Source organism: Oncorhynchus clarkii, unplaced genomic scaffold (genome assembly GCF_045791955.1).
Source record: "Oncorhynchus clarkii lewisi isolate Uvic-CL-2024 unplaced genomic scaffold, UVic_Ocla_1.0 unplaced_contig_466_pilon_pilon, whole genome shotgun sequence".
NCBI classification, from domain to species: Eukaryota; Metazoa; Chordata; class Actinopteri; order Salmoniformes; family Salmonidae; genus Oncorhynchus; species Oncorhynchus clarkii.
In genome coordinates this window covers 197501-207500 of record NW_027258004.1, presented here as the reverse complement: position 1 = coordinate 207500, position 10000 = coordinate 197501, and the positions used below count along the sequence as shown (strand labels likewise).

Below are 10000 nucleotides of genomic sequence, written 5' to 3'. Positions count from 1 at the left end.
CGAGACAGAGAGAGAGCAAGAGACAGAGAGAGAGAAAGAGAGACACACAGAGAGAGAGAGACACACACACAGAGAGAGAGACAGGGAGAGAGAGACAGAGAGAGCGAGAGAGAGAGAGAGAGCGAGAGAGAGAGAGACAGAGCGAGAGAGAGAGACAGACACAGAGAGAGAGAGAGAGAGAGAGAGAGAGACACACACCGAGACAGAGAGAGAGAGAGACACCGAGACAGAGAGAGAGAGAGACACCGAGACAGAGAGAGAGAGAGAGAGAGAGAGACAGAGAGACAGAGAGAGAGAGAGAGAGAGAGACAGAGACACAGAGACACAGAGAGAGAGAGAGACAGAGAGAGAGACAGAGAGAGAGAGAGACAGAGAGAGAGACAGAGAGAGAGAGACACCGAGAGACACCGAGACAGAGAGAGACAGAGAGAGAGAGAGAGAGAGAGAGAGAGAGAGAGAGAGAAAGAGACACAGAGAGAGAGAGAGACACAGAGAGACACCGAGACAGAGAGAGACAGAGAGAGAGAGAGAGAGACACCGAGACAGAGAGAGAGAGAGAGACAGAGAGAGAGAGAGAGAGAGAGAGAGAGAGAGGGAGAGAGAGAGAGTAGCCTGTTGACTGACCCTCTCCTGTTCTTTTAGACAAACCCATGAAACAAGAGCAGCCAGAAGAACAGGACAGTGCTGACCTTGTCTTTATTAATGTCAGGCTCATTTAACAGCCATTTAATCAGTGGCTACATAATCAATATTTAACAAACACACACATACGAAACACAAACCCGCTCCAGGTGCCTGTCTTATCCCTGTGATTTTTCCCTGAGGGGACAATGGAGAAAGGTGGGAATACTGCGGGAACGTTGTTGGGAACGTGGTGGGAATACTGCAGGAACGTGGTGGGAATACTGCAGGAATGTTGTTGGGAATACTGCAGGAACGTGGTGGGAATACTGCAGGAACGTGGTGGGAATACTGCAGGAACGTTGTTGGGAACGTGGTGGGAATACTGCAGGAACGTGGTGGGAATACTGCAGGAATGTTGTTGGGAACGAGGTGGGGAAACTACGGGAACGTTGTTGGGAATACTGCAGGAACGTTGTTGGGAACGTGGTGGGAATACTGCAGGAACGTTGTTGGGAACGTGGTGGGAATACTGCGGGAACGTTGTTGGGAACGTGGTGGGAATACTGCAGGAACGTTGTTGGAACGTGGTGGGAATACTGCAGGAACGTTGTTGGGAACGTGGTGGGAATACTGCGGGAACGTTGTTGGGAACGTGGTGGGAATACTGCAGGAACGTTGTTGGGAACGTGGTGGGAATACTGCAGGAACGTGGTGGGAATACTGCAGGAACGTCGTTGGGAACGTGGTGGGAATACTGCAGGAACGTTGTTGGGAACGTGGTGGGAATACTGCAGGAACATGGTGGGAATACTGCAGGAACGTCGTTGGGAACGTGGTGGGAATACTGCAGGAACGTTGTTGGGAACGTGGTGGGAATACTGCAGGAACGTTGTTGGGAATACTGCAGGAACGTTGTTGGGAACGTGGTGGGAATACTGCAGGAACGTTGTTGGGAACGTGGTGGGAATACTGCAGGAACGTTGTTGGGAATACTGCAGGAACGTTGTTGGGAACGTGGTGGGAATACTGCAGGAACGTTGTTGGGAACGTGGTGGGAATACTGCAGGAACGTTGTTGGGAATACTGCAGGAATGTTGTTGGGAACGTGGTGGGAATACTGCAGGAACGTTGTTGGGAACGTGGTGGGAATACTGCAGGAACGTTGTTGGGAACGAGGTGGGAATACTGCGGGAACGCTGTTGGGAACGTGGTGGGAATACTGCGGGAGGGTTGTGTGTTATCGGGGAAGGTTTTCCTGCTAGGAACGATTAGAGAATGGAACAAGAGAGGACATCTGGGGTTAGAGAAGTTACTGATAGAACAATCCAGACAGAGAGGGAGGAATGGAGAGAGGGAGGGAGGAATGGAGAGAGGGAGGGAGGAATGGAGAGAGGGAGGGAGGAATGGAGAGAGAGAGGGAGAAATGGAGAGTGGGAGAGAGGAATGGAGAGAGGGAGGGAGGAATGGAGAGAGGGAGGGAGGAATGGAGATATGGAGGGAGGAACGGAGAGAGGGAGGGAGGAATGGAGATATGGAGAGAGAGAGGGAGGAATGGAGAGAGGGAGGGAGGAATGGAGAGGGAGGGGGGAATGGAGATATGGAGAGAGAGGGAGGAATGGAGAGAGGGAGGGAGGAATGGAGATATGGAGAGAGAGGGGGAGGAATGGAGAGAGGGAGGGAGGAATGGAGAGGGAGGGAGGAATGGAGAGAGGGAGGAATGGAGAGGGAGGGAGGAATGGAGATACATACGAAATAATACGTCTCCTGGGACTGATGGTACAGTGGGGCAAAAAAGTATTTAGTCAGCCACCAATTTGTGCAAGTTCTCTACTTAAAAAGATGAGAGAGGCCTGTAATTTTCATCATAGGTACACTTCAACAACTAACTAACTACAGACAAAATTAGATTTTTTTTTCTCCAGAAAATCACATTGTAGGATTTTTTATGAATTTATTTGCAAATTATGGTGGAAAATAAGTATTTGGTCAATAACAAAAGTTTATCTCAATACTTTGTTATATACCCTTTGTTGGCAATGACAGAGGTCAAACGTTTTCTGTAAGTCTTCACAAGGTTTTCACACACTGTTGATGGTATTTTGGCCCATTCCTCCATGCAGATCTCCTCTAGAGCAGTGATGTTTTGGGGCTGTTGCTGGGCAACACGGACTTTCAACTCCCTCCAAAGATTTTCTATGGGGTGGAGATCTGGAGACTGGCTAGGCCACTCCAGGACATTGAAATGCTTCTTACGAAGCCACACCTTCGTTGCCCGGGCGGTGTGTTTGGGATCATTGTCATGCTGAAAGACCCAGCCACGTTTCATCTTCAATGCCCTTGCTGATGGAAGGAGGTTTTCACTCAAAATCTCACGATACATGTACTGGCTTAAGCAGGGGGACACGTCTGGCACTGCAGGATTTGAGTCCCTGGCGGCGTAGTGTGTTACTGATGGTAGGCTTTGTTACTTTGGTCCCAGCTCTCTGCAGGTCATTCACTAGGTTCCCCCGTGTGGTTCTGGGATTTTTGCTCACCGTTCTTGTGATAATTTTGACCCCACGGGGTGAGATCTTGCGTGGAGCCCCAGATCGAGGGAGATTATCAGTGGTCTTGTATGTCTTCCATTTCCTAATAATTGCTCCCACAGTTGATTTCTTCAAACCAAGCAGCTTACCTATTGCAGATTCAGTCTTCCCAGTCTGGTGCAGGTCTACAATTTTGTTTCTGGTGTCCTTTGACAGCTCTTTGGTCTTGGCCATAGTGGAGTTTGGAGTGTGGCTGTTTGAGGTTGTGGACAGGTGTCTTTTATACTGATAACAAGTTCAAACAGGTGCCATTAATACAGGTAACGAGTGGAGGACAGAGGAGCCTCTTAAAGAAGAAGTTACAGGTCTGTGAGAGCCAGAAATCTAGCTTGTTTGTAGGTGACCAAATACTTATTTTCCACCATAATTTGCAAATAAATTCATTAAAAATCCTACAATGTGATTTTCTGGATTTTTTTTCTAATTTTGTCTATCATAGTTGAAGTGTACCTATGATGAAAATTACAGGCCTCTCTCATCTTTTTAAGTGGCAGAACTTGCACAATTGGTGTCTGACGAAATACTTTTTTGCCCCACTGTATATATCCTCAACATTGACTCTGTACCAGAGAGAGGGGGGGCGCAATGGAGAGACTGACTGACATCTGGGGTTAAAGAAGTTACTGTGATACGAACAGTCCAGACAGGGAGATATGGAGAGAGAGAGGGAGGAAGGGAGATATGGAGAGAGAGAGGGAGGAAGGGAGATATGGGGAGAGAGAGGGAGGAAGGATATGAGTTGATATCAGTGATGAATCACCATTACGAGTTGAACAGGATGACAGACACACAGAGAGAAGGAGAGAGAGGTAGTACTTACGTCTGATGCATTCTTGTCGGCCCCCGGACAGGAGAAGGTGACGAACTCATGACAGCGTTTATGGACCACGAAACAACACACTGGAGAGAGAGAGAGAGAGAGAGAGAGAGAGAGAGAGAGAGAGAGAACGAAGAGAGAGAGAGACAGAGAGAGACAGAGAGAGGGAGAGAGACAGAGATAGAGAGAGACAGAGAGAGACAGAGAGAGAGAGAGAGAGAGAGAGAGAGAGAGAGAGAGAGAGAGAGAGAGAGAGAGAGAGAGAGAGAGAGAGAGAGAGACATTTCACTTTATTTCACTTTATATATTCACTTTATATATTATCTACCTCACTTGCTTTGGCAATGTTAACACATGTTTCCCATGCCAATAAAGCCCTTGAATTAAATTGAATTGACAGAGAGAGAGAGAGACAGAGAGAGAGAGAGAGAGAGAGATAGAGAGGGAGACAGAGAGGGAGGGAGAGAGAGAGAGAGAGATATAGAGGGAGACAGAGAGAGAGGGATACAGAGAGGGAGAGACAGAGAGACAGACAGAGAGAGAGTTAGGACAAACATCCTATAATATTTCACATTACTACGGTAATCAAAGACTGTAGATCACATCACCTAAACACAGCTATACATCACAACAAGGTATCACAGAGGTGTGTGTGTGTGTGTGTGTGTGTGTGTGTGTGTGTGTGTGTGTGTGTGTGTGTGTGTGTGTGTATGTGTGTGTGTGTGTGTGAGGTCAGACAGGTTGACATTATTTATTATTCAGACTCATTAACTATGCAGGAAGCTCCTGGCAACTGGTGGGGCCTACCCAGGGTTCCTAGCGACACGGAGAGAGCCCAACAGGGCCTGCAGGGTGCGTGCGTGTGTGTGTGTGTGTGTCATCCTTTAGATCAACATAATGTTATTCTACTCAACTAAACTGACGTTCAGTCCTCCTCCTCCTCTTCCTCTTCCTCCCCCTCCTCCTCCTCTAACATGGACCAGGTTTAACCTTCTTCCTGGATTCTCCATTCATCCTTCATCACATCCCTTCTAGCGATTATATAGTGTCTTCTATAGGTCTCTATAACGAACATCCTACTGTATATACAGTCTCTTCTATAGTCCTATATAATGAACATCCTACTGTAGATACAGTCTCTTCTATAGGTCTCTATAATGAACATCCTACTGTAGATACAGTCTCTTGTATAGGTCTATATAATGAACATCCTACTGTAGATACAGTCTCTTCTATAGGTCTCTATAATGAACATCCTACTGTATATACAGTCTCTTCTATAGGTCTCTATAATGAACATCCTACTGTAGATACAGTCTCTTCTATAGGTCTCTATAATGAACATCCTACTGTAGATACAGTCTCTTCTATAGGTCTCTATAATGAACATCCTACTGTAGATACAGTCTCTTCTATAGGTCTCTATAATGAACATCCTACTGTAGATACAGTCTCTTCTATAGTCCTATATAATGAACATCCTACTGTAGATACAGTCTCTTATATAGTCCTATATAATGAACATCCTACTGTAGATAGTCTCTTCTATAGGTCTCTATATTGAACATCCTACTGTAGATACAGTCTCTTCTATAGGTCTCTATAATGAACATCCTACTGTATATACATTCTCTTCTATAGGTCTCTATAATGAACATCCTACTGTAGATACAGTCTCTTCTATAGGTCTCTATAATGAACATCCTACTGTAGATACAGTCTATTCTATAGGTCTCTATAATGAACATCCTACTGTAGATACAGTCTCTTCTATAGGTCTCTATAATGAACATCCTACTGTATATACAGTCTCTTCTATAGGTCTCTATAATGAACATCCTACTGTAGATACAGTCTCTTCTATAGGTCTCTATAATGAACATCCTACTGTAGATACAGTCTCTTCTATAGGTCTCTATAATGAACATCCTACTGTAGATACAGTCTCTTCTATAGGTCTCTATAATGAACATCCTACTGTAGATACAGTCTCTTCTATAGTCCTATATAATGAACATCCTACTGTAGATACAGTCTCTTATATAGTCCTATATAATGAACATCCTACTGTAGATAGTCTCTTCTATAGGTCTCTATATTGAACATCCTACTGTAGATACAGTCTCTTCTATAGGTCTCTATAATGAACATCCTACTGTATATACATTCTCTTCTATAGGTCTCTATAATGAACATCCTACTGTAGATACAGTCTCTTCTATAGGTCTCTATAATGAACATCCTACTGTAGATACAGTCTATTCTATAGGTCTCTATAATGAACATCCTACTGTAGATACAGTCTCTTCTATAGGTCTCTATAATGAACATCCTACTGTAGATACAGTCTCTTCTATAGGTCTCTATAATGAACATCCTACTGTAGATACAGTCTCTTCTATAGTCCTATATAATGAACATCCTACTGTAGATACAGTCTCTTATATAGTCCTATATAATGAACATCCTACTGTAGATAGTCTCTTCTATAGGTCTCTATATTGAACATCCTACTGTAGATACAGTCTCTTCTATAGGTCTCTATAATGAACATCCTACTGTATATACATTCTCTTCTATAGGTCTCTATAATGAACATCCTACTGTAGATACAGTCTCTTCTATAGGTCTCTATAATGAACATCCTACTGTAGATACAGTCTATTCTATAGGTCTCTATAATGAACATCCTACTGTAGATACAGTCTCTTCTATAGGTCTCTATAATGAACATCCTACTGTAGATACAGTCTCTTCTATAGGTCTCTATAATGAACATCCTACTGTATATACAGTCTCTTCTATAGGTCTCAATACCCCATAATGACAAAACAAAAATAGGTTTCTAGCAAATGTGTATGCATAAATATTCAGACCCTTTACTCAGTCTTCTTGGGTTTGACGCTACAAGCTTGGCACACCTGTATTTGGGGGTTTCTCCCATTCTTCTCTGCAGATCCTCTCAAGCTCTGTCAGGTTGGATGGGGAGCGTTGCTGCACAGCTATTTTCAGGTCTCCAGAGATGTTCGATCGGGTTCAAGTCCAGGCACTGGCTGGGCCACTCAAGGACATTCAGAGACTTGTCCCAAAGCCACTCCTGCGTTGTCTTGGCTGTGTGCTTAAGGTCGTTGACCTGTTGGGAGTTGAACCGTCACCCCAGTCTGAGATCATGAGAGCTCTGGAGCAGGTTTTCATCAAGGACCTCTCTGTTCTTTGCTCTGTTCATCGTTCCCACGATTCTGACTAGTCTCCCAGTCCCTTCTGCTGACAAATATCCTCACAGCATGATGCCGCCACCACCATGCTTCACCGTAGGGATGGTACCAAGTTTCCATCAGCTTTGACGCTTGGCATTCAGGTCAAAGTGTTCCATCTTGGTTTCATCAGACCAGAGAATCTTGTTTCTCATGACCTGAGTCCTTAAGGTGCCATTTGTCAAACTCCAAGCGGGCTGTCATGTGCCTTTTACTGAGGAGTGGCTTCTGTCTGGCCACTCTACCATAAAGGCCTGATTGGTAGAGTGCTGTAGAGATGGTTGTCCTTCTGGAAGGTTCTCCCATCTCCACAGAGAAACTCTGGAGCTCTGTCAGAGTGACCATCGGGTTCTTGGCCACCTCCCTGACCAAGGCCCTTCTCCCCTGATTGCTCAGTTTGGCTGGGCGGCCAGCTCTAGGAAGAGTCTTGGTGGTTCCAAACGTATTTTATTTAAGAATAATGGAGACCACTGTGTTCTTGGGGACCTTCAATGCTGCAGAAATGTTTTGGTACCCTTCCCCAGATCTGTGCCTCGACACAATCCTGTCTCGGAGCTCTACGGACAATTCCTTCGACCTCATGGCTTAGTTTTTGCTCTGACATGCACTGTCAACTGTGGGACCTTATATAGACAGGTGTGTGCCTTTCCAAATCATGTCCAATCAATTTAATGTACCACAGGAGGTCTCTGATTAAGTTGTAGAAACATCTCAAGGATGATCAATGGAAACAGGATGCACCTGAGATCCATTTCAAGTCTCATAGCAAAGAGGTGGAATACTTATGTAAATAAGGTATTTCTGTTTTAAATTTTTAATACATTTGCAAACTTTTAAAAAAAACTATTTTTGCTTTGTCATTATGGGGTATTGTGATGTCATTATGGGGTATTGTGATGTCATTATGGGGTATTGTGATGTCATTATGGGGTATTGTGATGTCATTATGGGGTATTGTGTGTAGATTGATGAGGAAATGTTTTTTTTAATTAATTTTAGAAGGTAAATGTAACAAAATGTGGAAAAAGTATTTTCTGAATGCCCTGTATTACCCACACACCCCTTCTGTGTGACACTGTCAACAATGACACTGACACTGTGACAGTGAGGAGTAGCGGTGCGGTGATTCTCCTGAGAGAGACGGAGAGAAAGAGAGAAAGAAAGGAGAAAAAGAAAGAGAGAAGAGAAAGATGTGGGAGAAAGAGAGAAGAGAAAGATGTGGGAGAAAGAGAGAAGAGAAAGATGTGGGAGAAAGAGAGAAGAGAAAGATGTGGGAGAAAGAGACGGAGAGAGAGAGAGAGAGGGAGAGAGAGAGAGAGAGAGGGAAAGAAAGAGAGAAGAGAAAGATGTGGGAGAAAGAGAGAAGAGAAAGATGTGGGAGAAAGAGAGAAGAGAAAGATGTGGGAGAAAGAGAGAAGAGAAAGAGAGAAGAGAAAGATGTGGGAGAAAGAGAGAAGAGAAAGATGTGGGAGAAAGAGAGAAGAGAAAGATGTGGGAGAAAGAGAGAAGAGAAAGAGAGAAGAGAAAGATGGGGGAGAAAGAGACGAAGAGAGAGAGAGAGGGAGAGAGAGAGAGAGAGAGGGAAAGAAAGAAAGAAAGAAAGAAAGAAAGAAAGAAAGAAAGAAAGAAAGAGAAAAGAAAGATGGGGGAGAAAGAGAGAGCGCTTCCCCTGGAGGAGAGAAATATATAACTTTCTCTCTCTCTCTCCCCTATGGTGCAGTGTATGTGCATTACTGTGTGTGTGTGCGTGTGTGTGTGTGTGTGTGTGGGAGGCACAGCTGGGATTGAGGCAGTGTGAGGGGGCGGAGGAATCGTCTGTATTTTCATCTCTTTCAGAAAGACAGAAAGAGAGAGAGAGAGAAAAAGAAGAATAGAATTTTGGGGGTTTGGTTGACAAAAATCACTGCTGATTAACTCACCACACACACACACACATAGTAATGCACACACACATAGTAATGCACACACACACACACACACACACACATAGTAATGCACACACACACACACACACACACATAGTAATGCATACACACATAGTAATGCACACACACACACACACACATAGTAATGCACACACACACATAGTAATGCACATACACACACACACACACACACACACTCTACACACACACACACACACACACCTCTACACACACACACACACCATTCCTAAGTAGTGAGACAGACCTAGTGTCTGGTTAAAGGGTCCTCTGTTGCTTAGCAACCGGCAGAACAGGGCCGACCCACGAGGGGTTAAAGAGGAAGAACCACTGCAGAGACCAAGCCCCGCCTGCTGTCCCTGACGGACAGCTGCAGCAACCAATAGAACAACTGCGGAGACCAAGCCCCGCCTGCTGTCCCTGACGGACAGCTGCAGCAACCAATAGAACCACTGCAGATACCAAGCCCCGCCTGCTGTCCCTGGCGGACAGCTGCAGCAACCAATAGAACCACTGCAGAGACCAAGCCCCGCCTGCTGTCCCTGGCGGACAGCTGCAGCAACCAATAGAACCACTGCAGAGACCAAGCCCCGCCTGCTGTCCCTGACGGACAGCTGCAGCATCCAATAGAACCATTGCAAAGACCAAGCCCCGCCTGCTGTCCCTGACGGACAGCTGCAAATAGCGTTGGTGTCAACGCCCCAAACAGGAACTAGAAAACAGGCCCAAATTATAGAAGAAAGACAGAGGAGGATGGAGGAAGAGAGAGAGAGAGAA

At 45.1% G+C, this 10000-nt stretch overlaps 1 protein-coding gene across 1 annotated transcript in view; it reads right to left on the bottom strand.

Moving 5' to 3' along the window:
- Nucleotides 1–10000, bottom strand: part of LOC139394464 (protein kinase C beta type-like) — a 54402-nt gene that overhangs the window by 24446 nt on the left and 19956 nt on the right. Inside the window, exon 3 of the mRNA XM_071142532.1 lies at nucleotides 4030–4109. Within this exon, the coding sequence (XP_070998633.1) occupies nucleotides 4030–4109 (80 nt within the window). The remainder of the gene's footprint in view (nucleotides 1–4029; nucleotides 4110–10000) is intronic.